Source organism: Ictalurus furcatus, chromosome 7, assembly GCF_023375685.1.
Source record: "Ictalurus furcatus strain D&B chromosome 7, Billie_1.0, whole genome shotgun sequence".
Classification (NCBI taxonomy): Eukaryota; Metazoa; Chordata; class Actinopteri; order Siluriformes; family Ictaluridae; genus Ictalurus; species Ictalurus furcatus.
Genome location: NC_071261.1, coordinates 30,900,567 through 30,922,310, shown reverse-complemented (window position 1 = coordinate 30,922,310; position 21,744 = coordinate 30,900,567). Strand labels below are relative to the sequence as shown.

General features: G+C 39.3%; 1 protein-coding gene across 1 annotated transcript; it reads left to right on the top strand.

The window, feature by feature from the left end:
- Nucleotides 1-4,559: 4,559 nt before the first annotated feature.
- LOC128610442 (angiopoietin-related protein 1-like) lies at nt 4,560-21,411 on the top strand. Its single transcript, XM_053629762.1, has 5 exons — nt 4,560-4,730; nt 13,355-14,180; nt 15,628-15,821; nt 18,400-18,670; nt 19,026-21,411. The coding sequence occupies exons 2-5, from the start codon at nt 13,391-13,393 to the stop codon at nt 19,211-19,213; spliced, it is 1,443 nt and encodes a 480-aa protein (XP_053485737.1). The 5' UTR covers nt 4,560-4,730; nt 13,355-13,390; the 3' UTR covers nt 19,214-21,411.
- Nucleotides 21,412-21,744: the final 333 nt, after the last annotated feature.

Sequence of the window (21,744 nt, the reverse complement as noted above, 5' to 3'; positions counted from 1 at the left end):
TGGTACAGCTCAACACTTCTCAGACCGGCAGCTCGCAGGTGCTACCATTTTAATCCAAAATGGAGGAAGCGGTTCATAATTCATTTGGAAAATAATAATAAAATAAAGTTACCCCAATATATATATATATATAAAGTGACCATGAACATTGGTCACTCCATATAAATTAATAGCTAATATATTCTTCTTCTTCCTCCTCCTCCTCCTCTTATTATTATTATTATTATTATTATTATTATTATTATTATTATTATTATTATTGGGCACATGGTGGCTTAGTGGTTAGCACGTTCATCTCACACCGCCAGGGTTGGGGGGTCGATTCCCACCACTGCCCTGCCCTGGGTTTCCTCAGCGTACTCCAGTTTCCTCCCCTCTTCCAAAGACATGAAGGGTAGGCTGATTGGGCCAAAAAAAGTCAACAAAACAAACAAAAACACCCCGAAACTACTCAAAGCAACTGACCATTTACAACAGCAAATGAAGAAACCGGTTAAAATTTCCCCCCAGACTCCGAATATGATATTTAAACAAACTCAATGTCTTTATATTAAACCATGTGCCATTAAGATTTGCATCAATGCTACATGATCTTGAAAATGGATTATATTTGGATACGCATCACACAGCTAACAAACATTCAACTGTAGTAAATTTATCTCTATACAATGTTCATGTTTGTTTATTTATTTCATTTTTTTATTTACTACCATTTCGAGATGAGCTTTTTCACAAAGCAGGATTTCTCTGTTAACCTTCTTCACATAATTTCTGATCGAATCATTAACTGAGTGGATCAATGCATGGACTCTCTCTCTCTCTCTCTCTCTATCTAGCCTATCTATCCATCCATCTATCCATCCATTTTATATCTTTCTGTCTCTCTCTGCTTTGTCTTTTTCTCTCTCGTTGTCGCTGTCTCTCTATCTTTCTCTGTCTCTCTGCCCCCCCCAATCTAATGTCCAATTTAAGTCAGCAATGGATGTGGTCAAGTGAGCTCTCTCTCTCTCTCTCTCTCTCTCTCTCTCTCTCTCTCTCTCTCTCTCTCTCTGCCAGCAGAGGGCACAATAAGTTTGTGTAATTTTCCAATTACAATTTGGGTATGTGTGTGTTTCTACAAGTTCTCGAGTTCATTCACAGGGATCCCAAACATGTTCTTTTTTAAAGCAAGACATCACAATAAAAAAGTAAATAAACAGTGTGGTTTTTCTTGCAATTCGGTAATTAATTGGTAAATTATCCCAGTGAACACTGAGTGACCTCAAATGTCCTTGGACATCCAATACTGACGTAAATAGTGTGATTTAAAAAAAAAAAAATGTTATTGGTCCTTAAATATATATTTGGATATGCATATCTATATTCGGTTCAATATCTTGTACATAACAGCGACAATCATCTTTTCCATGTCCTTTCTATTGAAAACAACATATTAAAAACTCGTCAACAAGGTCATCTGTTTGTCGTTTTTCTATACTTTTGTGCATTATGTCCTTTGGGATTTTATTCACAAAATGAACATCAGTAGTCCAAGTCCTTTTCTGATCTATTTTGTCATACAAAATACTAAACTAAGCAGATTTTCCCCTTTTTCATCAAGCCAGGCTGTAAACAAAGTCAATTCATTCCCCATATTCTAGCGCACAAACAGGTTAAAAACATACGCAGTGGCTTTTTTTTGGTGATATCCTATGTTCCAAAACAGCATTAATCCCTCGCAGCGCTTTTAAGAGTGACCCAGATGTTTGGCAGTTCATTCTTCTTAAACGGTTCAGTGAAAAAGAAATCCATAAAAACTCCAAATGGAAGGCAGATGCTCACCAGGAACATTTGCACCACAGAAGTTGATGTCCAGGACAGCCAGGTTTATTTATTACTCAGCAAGTCTGTTTTGTTTATGAGGAGAGACCCGGGGTTTGGAATTAACAAACAGCATAGATACAGTTTCAAGGATTACAGCAGAATTACTTGATTTGGGGATTTAGAGTTAATAAATGGTGTGTGTGTGTGTGTGTGTGTGTGTGTGTGTGTGTTTGTGTGTGTGTGTGTGTATATATATTTTCCAGGCCGAATGAATAGGATAAATGAAGGATGGAGACACACAGACGGATAATTACTCAATTCTGCCATGTTGCTTTCCTGGCTTTATGTTTGTTCCAGCCAGCCACCAGCCGTCTATGAGCACGGAGTAAATATACTGTATAAGGCGGAACGAGTGATTTGGGCCATATGGCGCATGACAGCTGGGGTCCCTCAGGATCACTGGCCCTGGTTCTCTTCTCATTATATCCCAGGTTTGGATGGCAGCATGGCAAAGATGATTTAAATCAGATCTCATTCCAAGGCACTGAGATTGTACGGGTGAATAATATTGACCCCAATACACTGCTCTAACTTTTATTAGCAATATCTGGAACTTCAAAAGTATCACGCTTCCTATTCGCAAGTTTCTAACCGATTAGTCAGACTTGGACCGGAGGCTGAACAGGAGAAACAAACAAGCTGTGGCACACAGAGCTCATTCTGCTGTGGGAGAACTGCAGAGAACAGAAAAGAAGAGTAAAACAGGGAGAGAACAGAAGAGTAAAGAACTGTAAAACAAACAAACAAACAAAACAGAGAACAGTAAAAAGCAGCAGACAAGAATACAGAAGAGTAGAGAACAGTAAAGACAAACAGAGTAGAGAGTAGTGAAGAACAGCAGAGGAAGGTAGATTACTGTGATACATCTAACTAATTAACAGTAAAGATTAGTAGAGAACAGTACAGAACAGTGTGATTAGTAGAGAACAGTACAGAACAGTGTGATTAGTAGAGAACAGTACAGAACAGTGTGATTAGTAGAGAACAGTACAGAACAGTGTGATTAGTAGAGAACAGTACAGAACAGTGATGATTAGTAGAGAACAGTACAGAACAGTGTGATTAGTAGAGAACAGTACAGAACAGTGTGATTAGTAGAGAACAGTACAGAACAGTGTGATTAGTAGAGAACAGTACAGAACAGTGTGATTAGTAGAGAACAGTACAGAACAGTGATGATTAGTAGAGAACAGTACAGAACAGTGATGATTAGTAGAGAACAGTACAGAACAGTGTGATTAGTAGAGAACAGTACAGAACAGTGTGATTAGTAGAGAACAGTACAGAACAGTGTGATTAGTAGAGAACAGTACAGAACAGTGTGATTAGTAGAGAACAGTACAGAACAGTGTGATTAGTAGAGAACAGTACAGAACAGTGTGATTAGTAGAGAACAGTACAGAACAGTGATGATTAGTAGAGAACAGTACAGAACAGTGTGATTAGTAGAGAACAGTACAGAACAGTGATGATTAGTAGAGAACAGTACAGAACAGTGTGATTAGTAGAGAACAGTACAGAACAGTGTGATTAGTAGAGAACAGTACAGAACAGTGTGATTAGTAGAGAACAGTACAGAACAGTGTGATTAGTAGAGAACAGTACAGAACAGTGTGATTAGTAGAGAACAGTACAGAACAGTGATGATTAGTAGAGAACAGTACAGAACAGTGATGATTAGTAGAGAACAGTACAGAACAGTGTGATTAGTAGAGAACAGTACAGAACAGTGTGATTAGTAGAGAACATTACAGAACAGTGATGATTAGTAGAGAACAGTACAGAACAGTGTGATTAGTAGAGAACAGTACAGAACAGTGTGATTAGTAGAGAACAGTACAGAACAGTGTGATTAGTAGAGAACAGTACAGAACAGTGTGATTAGTAGAGAACAGTACAGAACAGTGTGATTAGTAGAGAACAGTACAGAACAGTGTGATTAGTAGAGAACAGTACAGAACAGTGTGATTAGTAGAGAACAGTACAGAACAGTGTGATTAGTAGAGAACAGTACAGAACAGTGTGATTAGTAGAGAACATTACAGAACAGTGATGATTAGTAGAGAACAGTACAGAACAGTGTGATTAGTAGAGAACAGTACAGAACAGTGTGATTAGTAGAGAACAGTACAGAACAGTGTGATTAGTAGAGAACAGTACAGAACAGTGTGATTAGTAGAGAACAGTACAGAACAGTGTGATTAGTAGAGAACAGTACAGAACAGTGTGATTAGTAGAGAACAGTACAGAACAGTGATGATTAAGAGAACAGTACAGAACAGTGATGATTAGTAGAGAACAGTACAGAACAGTGTGATTAGTAGAGAACAGTACAGAACAGTGATGATTAGTAGAGAACAGTACAGAACAGTGTGATTAGTAGAGAACAGTACAGAACAGTGTGATTAGTAGAGAACAGTACAGAACAGTAAAGATTAGTAGAGAACAGTAACAAATAGTAGGTGGAGGTCTGTTTTTTTCTCATGCAGCAATGAAAATAAACTTCTAACTGCTTTTATGTTGTGAATGCACAGTGGAAAACCCAGAGCTTAACTTGATGACAGGGTTCTGTCATCAAGGAGGTCTTTGAGTATTCTCTCTCTCACTCTCTCTCTCTCTCTCTCTCTCTCTCTCTCTCTCACACACACACACACACCCACACACACACACACAAATGCAGAAGCATAAAACCTGTATGAGGCTCTCATCAGCAGCAGTGAGTGGTTGGGAGTGTGTGTGTGTGTGTGTGTGTGTGTGTGTGTGTGTGTGTGTGTGAGAGAGAGAGAGAGCGAGAGAGAGAGAGAGGGCAGTCACTGAGCAGAGAGACTGGATGTGTGAAGCTGAACACAGGCTCTAGACTCTCAGAGGTAAGACACCTTTTCTCTTCTACCCTATAGCATGTATTTAGAGGAAAAATATTATTCTATAGTTCCTAAATATGTTAAACTGCTTTAGTAAAAGATGCAGAATGTCCATGAATATTGCAGTTCATTATCGATATTTTGAAATATTTTCCAAAGAACGTATTAACGAATGAAATCACAAATCAGTGCCGATAGAAAGATTTTAGCCTGTACATTTCTTTTTAATAATGTAATTAATTCGCCGGGGTTTAGTTCAGGATAGTTCACTTTGTATTCAAGTGTATTGCCATTATGCACATTCTTGTTTAACAGCACACTGACATTCACTAGTGGCTTGAAAAAGACGTAAGCAGTATAAGCAGTGACCATGTTGGAAAATAAATAAGTAAATAAATAAAAATGGTGGTTTCAATCAACAAATAATTGACCAAAAATCTAGCTTATAAAGTACAATAGACTTATTAATGACATAGTGAAATGAAATAAAAATACATTCAATACCTATTAATTAAATTGCAAGTTATATATATATATATATATATATATATATATATATATATATATATATATATATAGTATATTAATTGATATTGATTATATTAAACATGAATTAAATCAATTAAATATTAAGACAATCCTGTGAGATTGTAAACCCGAATGTACTGCCTTATTAACTCTTAATCCCCACCTCCCCCTGTAACTCATGGATGCATGTCCTCTGTGCGTTAATCCTAAATGGAAATAAACAACGAATCATAGTGCTTTTAAGAGCTAGAATGACTTTAATCTGATGGAGACGTGCAGTCCGCAGACGGAGGCTGAGACGGATCTGGTTAGAGACGGAGCTGCGTCTGTGTGACTCGGGTTTCAGACTGAAGCCAGAAAGCCCCTGGTCACTGTGGTTCTAATTGAGAAAGTGTTTGCATGTGCTGCACCTGAGGAAGTCAGATACTTTGTTTTATTACATGTGATATGAAAACCAGACGATTCCGCCTCTTCTGTGAATAACTCAATCAGCTTCTGGGTAACAGCACGTTATAAATAGCTATTCATAAGAATTATTAGACATGCCCTTTTTTTTTGCCACAAAAGAACACTCGTAGGAATTTGTATTCAACAGATTTAATATAACATCCAAGAAAAGAAACAAAGATACAAAACAGATCACATTACTGCTTTCAGAGATGAGGAGTGCAGATTAGGTGATGGAGGTGGGTGGGAATGATTCAGCAGTGGCTAAAAAGTGTTTTCCTGTCAGAAAGGGCTCGAAGTAAAACCTTTTACGAGGCTAGAAATGATCCAATGAACCCTCCAATATAAAACAGTGCATCAAGTACCAATATTAACTCGATTGAAAACACCTGACGGGTTCTAGGTGTTAGGAAGGAAATAATTACCATTTCTAAGAAGCGGTTAATACATACACTCATAAAAACCCTTAAGGAACCCTCGAAGAACCATTTTTTCTAACAATGTATGTATTAACTCTATAGGCGTGCAGAACAAACACAAATGACTGGTCATTATTTTCATCTTAATGCCTAGAACCTGTATAACTGTTTAAACTGTTATGATATTTGAGGGAAAAGGGTTCTTCAATGGTTCATTTGATAGTTAAGGGTTATTAACTTCCAAATAAGGGAAGAATTCAACTTGGTACCCTTTCTGATAGGAAAACACTGTAGGGTTGTGGGGTTCTACAAAGAACCTTTAAGGGTTCCCCCAGAGGGACAACTGAGGAACCTTTAAGGGTTCCCCCAGAGGGAAAACTGAAGAACCTTTAAGGGTTCCCCCAGAGGGACACCCGAAGAACCTTTAGGGTTCCCCCAGAGGGACAGCTGAAGAACCTTTAAGGGTTCCCCCAGAATGGACAACTGAAGAACCTTTAACGGGTCCCCCAGAGGGACAGCTGAAGAACCTTTAAGGGTTCCCCCAGAATGGACAACTGAAGAACCTTTAAGGGTTCCCCCAGAATAGACAACTGAAGAAACTTTAAGGGTTCCCTCAGAATGGACAACTGAAGAACCTTTAACGGGTCCCCCAGAGGGACAACTGAAGAATCTTTAAGGGTTCCCCCAGAGGGACAACTGAAGAACCTTTAAGGGTTCCCCCAGAATGGACAACTGAAGAAACTTTAAGGGTTCCCCCAGAATGGACAACTGAAGAAACTTTAAGGGTTCCCTCAGAATGGACAACTGAAGAACCTTTAACGGGTCCCCCAGAGGGACAACTGAAGAATCTTTAAGGGTTGCCCCAGAGGGACAACTGAAGAACCTTTAAGGGTTCCCCCAGAATGGACAACTGAAGAAACTTTAAGGTTTCCCCCAGAATGGACAACTGAAGAAACTTTAAGGGTTCCCCCAGAATGGACAACTGAAGAAACTTTAAGGGTTCCCCCAGAATGGACAACTGAAGAAACTTTAAGAGTTCCCCCAGAGGGACAACTTAAGAAACTTTAAGGGTTCCCCCAGAATGGACAACTGAAGAAACTTTAAGGGTTCCCCCAGAGGGACAACTGAAGAACCTTTAAGGGTTCCCCCAGAATGGACAACTGAAGAAACTTTAAGGGTTCCCCCAGAATGGACAACTGAAGAACCTTTAAGGTTTCCCCCAGAATGGACAACTGAAGAATCTTTAAGGGTTCCCCCAGAATGGACAACTGAAGAAAATTTAAGGGTTCCCCCAGAGGGACAACTGAAGAATCTTTAAGGGTTCCCCCAGAATGGACAACTGAAGAAAATTTAAGGGTTCCCCCAGAGGGACAACTGAAGAATCTTTAAGGGTTCTCCCAGAATGGACAACTGAAGAATCTTTAAGGGTTCCCCCAGAGGGACAACGGAAGAACCTTTAAAGGGTTCCCCCAGAGGGACAACGGAAGAACCTTTAAAGGGTCTTTGAAGAGCCTAATTGGGAGATGCAAGACCAGTTTGTGATATCATTAAAGAAACCTTACGAATCTGAACCAATCACAGCCCAAGACGTCATGAATTAACATGAAAGTGATATTCTGTAACATTTCGCTACTGCATGCTATGTAAGCTAACTAGCTAAGGTCAAATAATGAACAATCTGTACCTGTCACAGATATTTGTCTAGTTGTGAGAAACGCGAGCCAGTTAACTAGTTTAATTAATTTAGCCCGCTAGCTAAGTGTGATGGCACAAATTCATGCGGTCACTTACGCGTTGCATATAGATGTTCAGTATGTTAATAGATCCTTGCATTCTTACAGAATGGTGCAGGGAATGGGCCATTTTAGTAGCTCCTTGGGCATTAATTAAGAAATAAATTACTCTAAAGTTGATTAATTCCCTATCACAACATGTCCTGACACTGGAGACTCCTTACAGATAACTCCTTATAAAGTGATGACACATTTTTTTCTGTTTTCTTTTTTTTTAAAAAAAGTCTGTTTATTGTTCGGCTTAGTTCATGTGGCGTGTCTACTATACAAGTCCCTGTGAAATTTGTTTCCATAGAAACGATAACGTATCAGAACGAGTGCATAAATTTAAACCTGTGATTTACAGCTTCACTACTGTTCAGAGCTAGAGTTCAGAGTTATAGAAAATTCATCAGCACCTCCTGACCAATCAGAATGCAGAATCCAAACTAAAAAAAAAACCCAACATTGATCATTTTTCTGTTGGTAAAGTAAAGAAAATGATAAACAGTGAAAACAGACTTTTGGGTGGCCATGGTGGAGGTGAGGATTGACTCTAAATTCCTCATTTGACAATCAAATGACTCTCTGAGATTCTTTTTTCTTTTTTTTTCTTTTTGTTTTTAGACACTAAAGTCCAACACTGTAATCGGGATTTATAACGCTCTCTGTGACTTCAGCCAACAGTGTAGAGTATCGCCTTCCAAGTACAACTTTAACTGCTCTCATTTGAGCTCGGAGCCAAACATTTTCTTTCTGCCAGACTTCAAATCAAAGCTTTGAACTTTTTGATGTGTCCTTGTTCCCATTTATTCCAAGCCTTGGCAATTATTTATTTGGGAATTATGCGGGAATGTCCCATGACTGCCAACATTCAATCTGATTTCAGGAAAAGTTCAAAAATATGAGGGTCACTAACTTATGCGTGCTTCCTATATAACTGACCAAATTGCTCAAACTACTACATATATATATATATATATATATATATATATATATATATATATATAGTTCCTTTTTATTTTAATTTTCAGTATGTGCTACTGCTAATAGTGTTTAAAAATGTGTAAGAAGATTGTAGGTTCCTTTACAGAGTAGCTGTGAAGGATGTGCTGGAGAATCTTGGCTGGTAACACTCAGCTTCTAAGTGTACTTCCATAGAGATTAGTTTTAGGAGCACTTTTAACAGACATCAACATTTCCCCAACATGGACATGTGGAGCTCCTGGAAGGAAACGCCTGCTCCCTCTGATTAAGGCTGAGACGCCACAGCCAAGTGACAAAGTGTTTAGAAAATCACGAGCTGTGCTTTCTTTCCAAACTCCTACCATAACTCTCCATCCCTGTTATCCCTTCTCTCGTTCTTTCCCACCACATATCAATTTAGAGTAATTGGGCGATGGAGAACGATTACGGAGAGAAAACAACGGTCGCTCAACTGGATGCAGATGAAATCACAAAACAGCGACAACTTCCTATTTAAGCAATCGTTCTTGTTCTCGTAGAACCTCAGAAGAAAGCATTCCAGAGCCGTTTATCGAATGAGCCCTTAAAGAACCTTTCAAAACCCCCCTTTTTTTAAAAAAAAAAAAAAAATGTGTGACAGATTCTAGTATTGTGAAGAAAATACTGTCCAGTGGTAGGGTGTATACCACACACTTACCCAGTCATTACATACACTTTTAGAAAAATGTGTTTTTCTAGGATTCCTTAGGTTTAGTTTTTTATTTTTATTTTTATTTTTTTTGTGCTAAGAAAGGGTTCATAGCTTCCAAAACAAGCATTCTACATGGAACCCTTTCTGGTAGTGAAATACTTTTATAGTAAAACAAATGAATAAATAAATAAAAATCAGAAACTAAATATTAAGGGTTTCTCCAGATGGACAACCACAGAACCCTTCAAGAATGTGAGCCTGAATTTTATTTATTTATTTATTTATTTATTTTTTTCGCAAAATGTTAAATGATTGACAGTTTCTAGGTATGAAGAAGTAAACAATGACCAGTAATTAGATACTGTACCACACACCTACACAGTTTACAGAAACTTTTACAGAAAATGCTATTGTAGGATTCTACAAAGAATCTTTAAGGGTTTCTCAAGATGGACATCGAAAGAACCATTCAGAGTTCTTTGAAGAACCCCCCTTTTTTCCTAACTGGGTAAAGCGTGTGGTACAAACTGCAAAATATTGGTTATTATTTTCGTCTTAATACCTAGAACCTGTCAAACGTTCTAACTCTCTTGGTACAGCTTGGTTCTTGAAGAGTTCTTTAAGGGTTCATTGGATCATGAAAGGGTGCTTAGCCTCCTAAAATGTTTTACCTGGAACCCTTTCTGACAGCGTGACACGTTATTGTAAGATCCTAGAAAGAATTTTTAAGGGATTGATGAAAAATCCTTAAAGAACCCTTTGTTCAATTAGTGTATGTGTTAACTCGGTAAGTGTGTGGTACAAACTCCAAATCATTGGTCACCATCTTCTTCTTAATACCTAGAACCTGTCTTGGTACTTGGTACACCCTTAGAAAAAAGGTTGTTAAAAGGTTCTACCTCGAACCTTTTACTATAGGGGAAAATTCCATCATAAGGTTTCACATCATACTTTTAAGTGTCACCCGAGAGGGATAACTAAAGAGCCCTTAAGGGGTTAAAGAACATTTAGATGCACAGCAATCCCCTATGATGAATCTCCATCCCTTTTATTCTACTCCATTTTATTCTGTCTCTCGTTATTTCCCACCACCAGAGACGGAGAACAATTACAGACAGAAAACAATGGTCGCTCAACTGGTTGCAGATGAAACCACAAAACAGCTACAGCTTCTTATTTAAGAAATAGTTCCTGTTGCCATAAAAGAACAAAAATAAAGCTTCTTGGAATGCTATGAGTCCTGTACTGACCATTTTCACTGAGTTTCCATTTACAGTTGTTCAGTAAGATACCTGAAAGCTCCAAAAGGAGTTCGGTGATCTGGTCATCTTGTAACACTACAAATGCATTTGTTTTATTTTGAAATATTACTGATTTTATTTTTATTTCATTAATGCCAATATATAGCAATTCACATTTTTGCTATACAGTTTAACCTACTTCTATACCCAGCACTGTTGAATTCTGGATTCTGATTGGTCAGAAGGTGCTGATTAATTTTTTTCTAACAGCAGCTCTGACAGTAGTGCAGCTGAGATTGATATTAACGCAGCTCTAACTCTAATACTATAGTACACTAATAACTCTAATATTATGAGTATAATATGAGTATTAATTATGTAAATAAGCATAGGTTTGGATTGATAAGTGATACCAGTATCTGTATCGATGAATACTAAATTGTTAAAAAAAACTTGTTGGATCACACCGTCTTGAATCTAATGGCAACTGCCACTTCAAGCTAATTTTTCTACTAAATATCTAACTGACACTTTTAATTTTCTTCCACATTTTTTTTTTGTTTAATGGTTTATGAAGTTCATCGTAAGTGAACAGAAACATGCAGCTTGTCTGTAAACCCTCATTTTAAACCCATACACAGGGTTGAAGGTGATCTGTTGGTTCATTTCTTACAAAAACATTAACTGGGAGGCAACATAATAATTATCTGACTTAACTTCCAGTGCTATCAGACTGAGTCTGTTTTTCTCACAACAATGAAGAAGGGAGTTTCATGACCGCAGCACTTTTAGGCTGGGAAATAATCCAAGAATCTTTCTCGTTATAACATTTCAGACAGCTTGAAAGGCCTGGATACCTTCACAAAAACACTTAAATCATGACTGCTCATTTTTTTCCTCTGTCACATTGTTTATATGCACAAGACATTGGTGTAGTTCTACCTGTGATTTACTCCTGCCTGATCAGTGCGTATTTGAAACTAGAGTTGGGTCACGGGATACCATTTTTACACAGCTGGCAATACTCTGTGTCAGTCAAGTACTTACAATTACAGCAATTTATCCGCCCCCCCCAACCCCCACCCAGAAAAAAAAAAACCAACAAAAAAATCAAACAAATATGTATCTGGCCTGTTATGGTTGGCTTGGGTTGTAAGGAAGCGCAGTCAATTTCTCTTGGAAAATGGAAAATGAGACAGTGTACCTTGGCTTGCTTTGTCACACATAACACAGTTTTCTTTCCTTTTTTTTTTTTTTTACATTCAAGGCTCATTATATTGATACATGATCCAGGCCACAAAACAGAATACACTCATAGTTCCTTTTAGGAGGAGGGTTTTTTCATCTCTTTGTTGGCCAGTGACCCCAATTTAAGGGTCGAAATTCTTGTGACATAACCCCTCCCCTCCCCCTCCCCCTCCTGACACACATCGGACATGACATTTAATCGAATTGAATTTAATTGTTATACATCAAAGCGGGAAAGACAGCACTCATTTATATTTACACATTTAGCAATTTTTTAAAGAATCAGTGTGCGTAAGAACTGCAGCCGCTCTATACTCTCCCCTAATGAGAGGACTGGGCTTGTGCATCACACTGCAGCTTATCAAAGTCTGGAGACGTAGTCAAAAGCATGCATCGCATCTTTGATTGTTTCATCCAACTTAGAGTGCTACTTTAATTTGATACACACAAGAGCACTGAATCCTGCATCCCATAAATACAGTAAGTGCTAGCAAATGGTTGGTGTGTCGGTTTAGCCGAGTTCATATACTGCGTTTTGTGTAATATTTTCATGAGAATAAAGCCCATTTTACATCAAATACATTGCTGTCTTGGACACACTGGGGCATGGAGCATTCATTTCTGTGCTTTGTTGCCCTAGGTTACTCAATATAGCACGAAAATATCTATACATATTATAAAGGACACACCAGACAATTCCACAGTCTGTTGTATAATGGGTTTAAGAGAAGTGCCAAACTGTATGAAGGCTAATATACTGTACATTTACATTTATAGCATTTAGCAGATGCTAAATGAAGTGAAAGGAGGGAAAGTTTTAATTATTGTAAACAGTCCAGAAATCAATTTCATGTGCATTGAACTACATTAAAAATAACGGTTGGTAAAATTCTCCTGTGACCCCATCTGCATCTCAGGTCAACGTATGACTTGGTGGTTCTGTGTACAACAGATGGTTTCCTGGTAACAGTTTTTCATCTGGATAATGTTTAGTCTACATTTGTATATTTGATCCATCATTAAGTAGCTTAAGGCAGACAGTATAGTATGAACTTACTGAAAAGCTCTGCACCTCTGCTGGGTTCTTATAGCACAGAGACACCAGACCAAACTGCAGTCTCTGGCCTGAGATACAATATCCTGAGATGGGTTTTCTTCCTTTGGAAAAGGGTTGCGTAACTCCATGATATGATCAAATCTTCTTGGCATCCTATCGTAGGTCACAGCTCTGTAGAAAAATAAATGTGGGAAACAAACATCGTAACTGCTCAAAAATATCAGGGAAGACAATCTTTGATGAGTCTCTGTTTTCTTTAAGGTGACAGTGTTTGTGCAAGAGCTGGAAACAATCACTATGGGACCCAGTTCCTGGAGACTTTGTGTCCTCTTCTGTGCCTGGACATGGGGACAAAGTATGGGCCTGTCACGGAGACGGAGGGCCTGGGAGGAAAAGGGAGAAGATGGCCCTAAAAAGTGCTCATACACCTTCCTGGTCCCTGAGCAGAAGATCACAGGGCCTATCTGTGCAAGTCGCGGACCCTTGCTTCCAGACAAAGATCGCATAACCAGGATAGACATAGCAGATGTCCGTGAGCTGATGTCCAAGCAACGACGTGAGATAGACACCCTGCGGATGGTGGTGGATGTGGACGGCAACATGGTGAGTGAGATGAAACTGCTGCGGAAGGAGTCTCGTAACATGAATTCCCGTGTCACACAGCTCTACATGCAGCTTCTGCATGAGATCATTCGCAAGCGGGATAATTCGCTGGAGCTCGCACAACTTGAAGGCCGCATCCTCAACGCCACAGCAGAAGCATTGCGGCTCTCAGCCCGCTACAGGGATCTTGAAGCCCGATTCTCTACTCTTGCTGCTGTGGTCAATAACCAGTCCGTTCTGATTGGTGCTCTGGAAGAGAGGTGCCTGCAAGTGTACGGGAATCACAGGCAGGAGCCACTTCCCCCGCCGCTTGTTCAGGTGGTTCCAGAGAACATTCCAGTACATGTGCCCCGTTTTTCCAATGAGATCCAGAGGGTCCACAGCCGGGCTCTCGCCAGGGAGAGGGGATCCAGAGCAGGACCAGAACCCACTGAAAGTACCCTGGAACTCAAACGGCCACTGACTGGCAACTTCAGCTCTGAAGGTAAGTGAGAATCAGTCTCTAACAGATAATCAATCATAAGCAGACCAGGTTTTAGTAAAAATCATGACTCAAGGGTTCTTTGGACGGTTAAGGGTTCTAGCTCCCTCAAGAGGGCCTACTTTGTCTGAAAAGGAAGGAGGGTTCTAACTTTAAAGATTAGTGCAGCGATGCATAAATGAAGAAGGGTTCAAGATGGAACCTTTATTGTAAGACTATACACCAGCTGGATGGGAGCATATCAGATGCAGCACTGCACAATGTGTCACTGTGTTCACTTGCTCATCTTCAGTAAATGCTTTATCTTAGTCAGGGTTGGTGTACTTATTTTTTTTAATATTTTGGGATATAAAACCATCTAGGATTGGCACCCTGTCCAGGGTGTACCCCGCCTTGTGCCCGATGCTCCCTGGGATAGGCTCCAGGTTTCCCCGTGACCCTGAAGGAAGGATAAGTGGTATAGAAGATGGATGGATGGATGGATAAAACCATCTATGTTCATAAGAAAATATTGTGGATGCATACAAAAAAATGAACAAAGATAATTGCAAAATTGCATGGATTTGTCTGCGGAATTGATCAGCATTGGTCAAAAGAGGGGGATACTGTTGTTCAGAATTTCCCTGGGATCGGGTGGAAGTGGGATTACAAAAACTGTCCAGGCCTTTTGCACACCTTTGCAGTTCAAGTCAATGAAATTAGAGTCTGTCCAAATGTCAGCTTCTTGGCCTGAAAATCAGACTTTGCACATTTTTAGACATATTTCAAGGTCTCTGCTTTCTTTCAGTCCAACAGACCACAAAGTATGTGACAGCCATGCTACTTCAGCTTGTGAGATCTTTTACCAAGCTGTCAGCACAATTTTAAATGCACCGAAACCACAAGTAGGAAGTGTCCGTGTTTGTTTTTACTCCCTACCTGTCTTCTGTTCACCCGCTGTTCGAGACGATGAATTTAATTTAAAGAAACGTAACTGCAGAGGTAGAAAGCCTCATGAGAAACCTCTTTTAAAGCTTTTCAACATTTCCAGAATTCGGCATGTAGGTATATATTTATATTCCGAATGAGCAAGTCACAGACAACAGTGGTGAGGAAAAACATCCTGAGACGACATGAGGAAGAAACTTTGAGAGGAACCAGACTCTAAAGGGAACCCATCCTCTTCTAGGTGACGGGATAGTGTGATTCGAAACTATTAGCCTAGTACAATAGTACATTATTAAGTCAACCAATACTAAGTGTATTGAAAGGATGTTTCTTATGGAGTCTTTATGATTACAGCAGTAGTTCTGAAGTACAAATTTACAGTATCCTCGTGAGATTATCCACTGAAGCAAGGGTGAATGAACTGTTTTTGGGAAGTGCAATCTTTAGTGTATCTACAGTATGTTGGAACTAATGTGTATTGAACTGGGCGTTTATTTGTTGTTGTACCCTTCTTGATTTTGAGGTCCTTTCCGCGACTGCCTTCATGCTATGCAGGCTGGACATGCCACTAGTGGGATGTACCTGCTTAAACCCGATGAGAGTGACAGGCTGATGCAGGCGTGGTGTGAGCAAGATGTGGACAACGGAGGCTGGACCATCATCCAGAGAAGGAAGGATGGATCTGTTAACTTTTTCCGAAACTGGGAGAGTTATAAGGTGAAGTGAAGCTCTAAGGCTCATCTCCATCTCCACATTTAATCATTTCTGTTAAAGTTCATTGAGCTTTTAATGTAACTTTAAGGTTCAAGGTTACAGATTATGCAAAAGTTCTATCACTTCGCCGCAATTACTAAAAAAAATTATCCAAGTACTGAGAAATTAAACTTAAGTGAAAGTGGAGATAATGTGTCAAAATCTTACTCATTAAAAGTGGAAGTATCCAGCCAAAAATGCACTCAAGTGAAAGTCAAAGAGTTGCTACTTAAAAAAAAAGTATTTAAAAGAAAAACGTAAATGTTTTTAACTGAAGAAGTTAATATCAGTTAATGCCAGGTTTTAATTTTTTAGAAGGTGAGTTTCATTTTAAAGCAACTATGGAATTTTACCTGAAAATATCATTCACTCTCTGGAAGTTTGCTGGTCATATGCATACATAGTTTGATAACGAATTAATCAGAGGTAAAATATTCTGTAAATATCCATTATGTACCATTAGCTAGAATTTGGACTTTGGCATCAATGCTAGTTTGACCTAGCATTAGCAAAGAAATCATGCTAACAGACATAGACAATGAAATGGCAGGACTCTTGATAGTTATTTTTCTACAGTGATAAACTTGCTAAACTGAAGTAATAGGACACTAAACTTTAGGGATTGGATTGGATGCTAAACTGAAATAATTGAACACTAAACTGAAGGGATTGGATTGGATGCTAAACTGAAATAATTGGACACTAAACTGAAGGGATTGGATTGGATGCTAAACTGAAATAATTGGACACTAAACTGAAGGGATTGGACACTAAAGTGAAGGGATTGGATTGGATGCTAAACTGAAATAATTGGACACTAAACTGAAGGGATTGGACACTAAACTGAAGGGATTGGATTGGATGCTAAACTGAAATAATTGGACACTAAAGTGAAGGGATTGGATTGGATGCTAAACTGAAATAATTGGACACTAAACTGAAGGGATTGGATTGGATGCTAAACTGAAATAATTGGACACTAAACTGAAGGGATTGGATTGGATGCTAAACTGAAATAATTGGACACTAAAGTGAAGGGATTGGATTGGATGCTAAACTGAAATAATTGGACACTAAAGTGAAGGGATTGGATTGGATGCTAAACTGAAATAATTGGACACTAAAGTGAAGGGATTGGATTGGATGCTAAACTGAAATAATTAGACACTAAACTGAAGGGATTGGATTGGATGCTAAACTGAAATAATTGGACACTAAACTGAAGTAATTGGACACTAAACTGAAGGGATTGGATTGGATGCTAAACTGAAATAATTGAACACTAAACTGAAGGGATTGGATTGGAAGCTAAACTGAAATAATTGGACACTAAACTGAAATAATTGAACACTAAACTGAAGGGATTGGATTGGATGCTAAACTGAAATAATTGAACACTAAACTGAAGGGATTGGATTGGAAGCTAAACTGAAATAATTGGACACTAAACTGAAGGGATTGGACACTAAACTGAAGGGATTGGATTGGATGCTAAACTGAAATAATTGGACACTAACTGAAGGGATTGGATGCTAAACTGAGTCCATTCAGTTGACGTATAGCATACAGTCATTGGGTGGATGACTTCATGATTTGTAATAGTTGTATTTGAAGGTCTGAGTAAAAAATTAAGGAGTAAGAGTAAATTTTTTTTTTTTCATTTGGAATTGTAATTACGAGTAGGCATTAAATTCAATAATACTCAATAAAGTATCAATATACCAAAATAATAGAGTAGCAAAGTACAATTACTCAAGTATTTTCCACCCTTGGCTTCACCTTCTTCCACACCCTGTATCCTAAAGCAAAGTATCTTCACTTTCACAAATTGCCAAGAAACAGAAGGCAGCAAAGCAGGAAGGCAGACTGTGTGCCAAACCTCTTTATGTTCTTTCCAGACTGTGGGTTCTTTTGCACGGGAATCTCTACGGATTAGACGCACGCTCTCTACGCTGTCATGGGTGATTGAGGGTACTATACTGTTCAACTTTGCCAGAAATGTGACGCCCTATTATTTCTACCTAGCACTGACTCTCAGGACACTTCTCTCCTGTCTCCCACACAGCCACACTTGCAAGTGAAAGATGACTCTCGAAACATCAGGACATTTTGTCATGATTCCAGGTCCCAATGGAAAACCTCGTTCTGAACCAATGGGTTTATGTTACTTCTCTCTCTTCAGGAAATACCTTTGGCTGCAAATTGCTCTCACTTGCATAAAACACACACAAATGACATAGTCGCTGTCCAATATTTGTATGTGGTTCAGGGCAATTCAAGTAGACTGAGATATCAGCATTTTTCAAATCAAATTGTGCTTCAGAGGAATCAAAGACATGGTTCATCAGGGAACTCCAGGAGTCTGGTTTTGCATGCATTTGCGTACAAGTAATTCAGGAGTTTACTAATTTCTCCGTGTACAGCAGGTTAATGAAAAGTTACTCAGGCCTCATTGACAGTAACAAGCTTCCCTTTCCATTTTGATCCAATGTAATAAAGCACCACTATTAATAAAATCACATTTCTTTTCATTCCACTCCAGCAAGGTTTTGGCAATATAGATGGTGAGCACTGGCTGGGCTTGGAGAATATTTACAACTTAGGCAAGCAGGGAGATTACAAGTTGCTGGTGGAGCTTCAGGACTGGATGGAAAAGAAGGTGTACGCAGCCTATAGCAGCTTCCATCTGGAGCCTGAGAGTGAATCGTACCGCCTGCGTCTGGGCACTTACCAAGGCAATGCTGGGGATTCTTTAACCAGCCACAATGGCAAACAGTTCACCACGCTGGATCGGGACAAGGATGCCTTCTCAGGTTATTATTGTTTCAGGTTATTATGTGCTTCACTGATGGCTGGTTGTGATATTAGATAGTATGCCGAAATCGAATATTTGTCTATAACTATTAGTGTTGAGCAATGTATTATATCACAAGGTCTCATCAATGAAGTCTGTAATGCTTCACTGGCTTCATGCAGGGTTTCCTTGGAAAAACCAAATAATTTAAACAGAAAAGACCACCCTCGACATGACCCTGTCTTATCCCAGCCACCTCTGGTGTACTGTATGTTATAGGTTTCTCCTGTCATTGTGCAAAACTGCAATATTCCAGCACAAAGTAGAAACGGTCTTCATTCTTCCTCTTCTTGTCCTGTCTAACCTCACTACAGGAAACTGCGCTCACTTCCATAAAGGTGGCTGGTGGTACAATGCATGTGGCCAGACCAATCTCAATGGAGTGTGGTACTCTGGCGGCGTGTATCGTAACAAGTTCCAAGACGGCATCTTCTGGGCGGACTACGGCGGAGGCTTCTACTCCATGAAAGCTGTGCGCATGATGATCAGACCTATTGACTGAAGTAAAAACAAAGCTAAATCCTGAACATAGTTTAACACCTACATCACTGTGCATATGCAGTGGCAAAACTGGAACTTTAGAAGAGCTGGGAGTGAATCCTTAATTCCACTTTCAAGTAGATATAATGGCCAACTTTATCAACTTTATGATCCCAGATCTTTGGAGGTCCCCCGGCATACAAGACCTTTATACAAACTGCATCATAAATCAAAAGTACATGCAGTTTCATGGTTGCATTCCTCCATGGAGAATATTGTTAAAATGCCATTGTGGTTAGCTTAGAGCTTATTTGTAAAATAATAATAAGAATAATAATACTTCATTTTATTCCTTTACTTATCCTTCCACTTTCCTGCTAGGGGTTGTGGTCACAATAGCCCGAGAAAGTCAGCCCAGATTTCGAAATTCAACTAAATTTGATTTGTGTAGCACTTTAAACAATAGGCATTGTCACAAAGCTTTTGATTTTAGATTAAGATCTGAATTCCTGGTCACAGATTCCAGCTTCTCCATGGTGATCCACAGATGTTCCCATCCAACTGTGAGATAATATTTCCAGCAGGTCTTGGTCTGCCTGGAGGTCTCTGTCGAGTGGGACATGCCTGTTACAGCTCTAGCGGGAGCCTTGAGGGGTGCCAAAACCTCCTGAATGGGCTCCTCAGACTCTTTCCCCACCAGCAAAGTGACATTCCAAATTACCAAAGCCAGTTTCCATTGCAACGGTCTGGACCATCTGACCATCTAAGGGTGCTTTCACAGAGGCAGTAGTTAGTCAGTTTGAATTGAACCCTAGTACATATCCCTCCTTGGTGCAGTTCTTTAAGCAGGTGAGTTCACAGCAATCACACGTGCGTGTGTCCCAACACAACTGGTCTGGGGCGTCTGATCAAGGTGGTCTCGGTCTGCATCTCAAGCATGGTTTGATCGCAGTGAGAAAGTGATTCGTCTCTGAATCGACCCAACTGCAGGAAGTGAATCAAACATGCTATGTGTTTTGGACTGGTATTGTACCTGACCCCCATCCTTCATCCTTCGTGTATTTGTGAAATCTAAATACTAAAAGAAAAGACTGTATCCTGCAGGAGCATTCAGTGAACCAAAATACATTAAATCTGACAAAGAACATCATAGGGATGCCATTAAACCAAATTTGTGATGATAGAATAGACTTTGATTAAACCCGTCCTAAAAGCAGGTGATAAATAAAACAAGTAAATAACTTCTTCAGCTTCAGTTATGGATTTGTAAGCTGCAATATAACAAATAATAATAATAATAATAATAATAATAATAAAAGATTCAGTTCTGCATGTCAAATTCAACAAAGCAACATAAGAGCTTATCCAGATCTGTGCTCGGTTTAGGTTACTCTGTCCCTGCCGAATAAATGTCACTTTCAGTGATGAGGTGTATAACAGTTTATATATTATTTTGACAAGGTTCTTCTCACATTTGGCAACCCAGCCTGCTTCATGACTGGCTGGCATTATGCTCTAGACTGCCATGGTTTATTCCGATCCAAATAAGCTCTGATGAAGTCAGAGTACTGTGGAAAAAAAACAACACCTCTTTGTGCAATGAGTTTAAATCAAATCCAGTGCTGGATGTTTTGACCATTTAAAAAAAAAGGCAAAGAAGAAAGAATTATGGCCTAATTTTGGTTGTTTTTTTGAGATTTGACAAAACCCCCCCCCCCCCCCCAAAAAAACGAAAGGAAACTGCAGACCAAGCAAAGGGCCTCAGAGGGGTACTGGCACAGACAATGAGAAACAGATTGCTCAAACCCAAACAGAGCTTGGAGAAAAAAAAAAAAGGAAAGTGAGGAGAGTTGGTGGAGGTGGGGGGAAGAACGGTTAAAAAGGAAGTGAAGTCGAACTGTGCTGAAGGTTATTTTTTTTTTTACCCTCCTCTAAAATACAAAGACGTTCACATTCTTTCCAGGAGAAAGCGCAGGGAAGGTCGTTTGATCTCAAGAGTTGCAAATCCCTCTGGGCGGTAATCACAAGCGAGGTCTAAAGCATCCTGGAGACCGATTCATGGACCGCAAGGACTTAAAGGAGCCTCGAATATCAATGTAGTCTGAATGTACCCTGGCGTCAAAATATTATGCATCCCTGACCTCAACTAGGCTGTCAGGAGTATCGTATTGCTAGAACCTTCCTTTCGATAACGAAAAATAAAGTTATCTTGGACACTGATCAGTGTGGTGGATCGCTATGTCAATATATTTCGGTTATTAATACATGATCTGTACGTCTGTCGAACACATCACTCACCACCGAGTAGTCAGCTAATATCTGTGTGCTGACAGAATGTGGGACTGGATCCTGACATTTTTTTTTTGTCTTTATTTAAAGCTCTTCTACGAAGCAGAACGTCCTGTGGTAAAAATGTTTCAGCAGTCCTGGATTTTATGGGGTGTTTCCTAGACACTCTTGAAATAACACAGATTTTCTTTACTTTTTAAGCGGGAAAGGTTCCATCATCCCTGCCAGTTTGTCAAGATCACGTATGAGACGCGCTCATTCTCA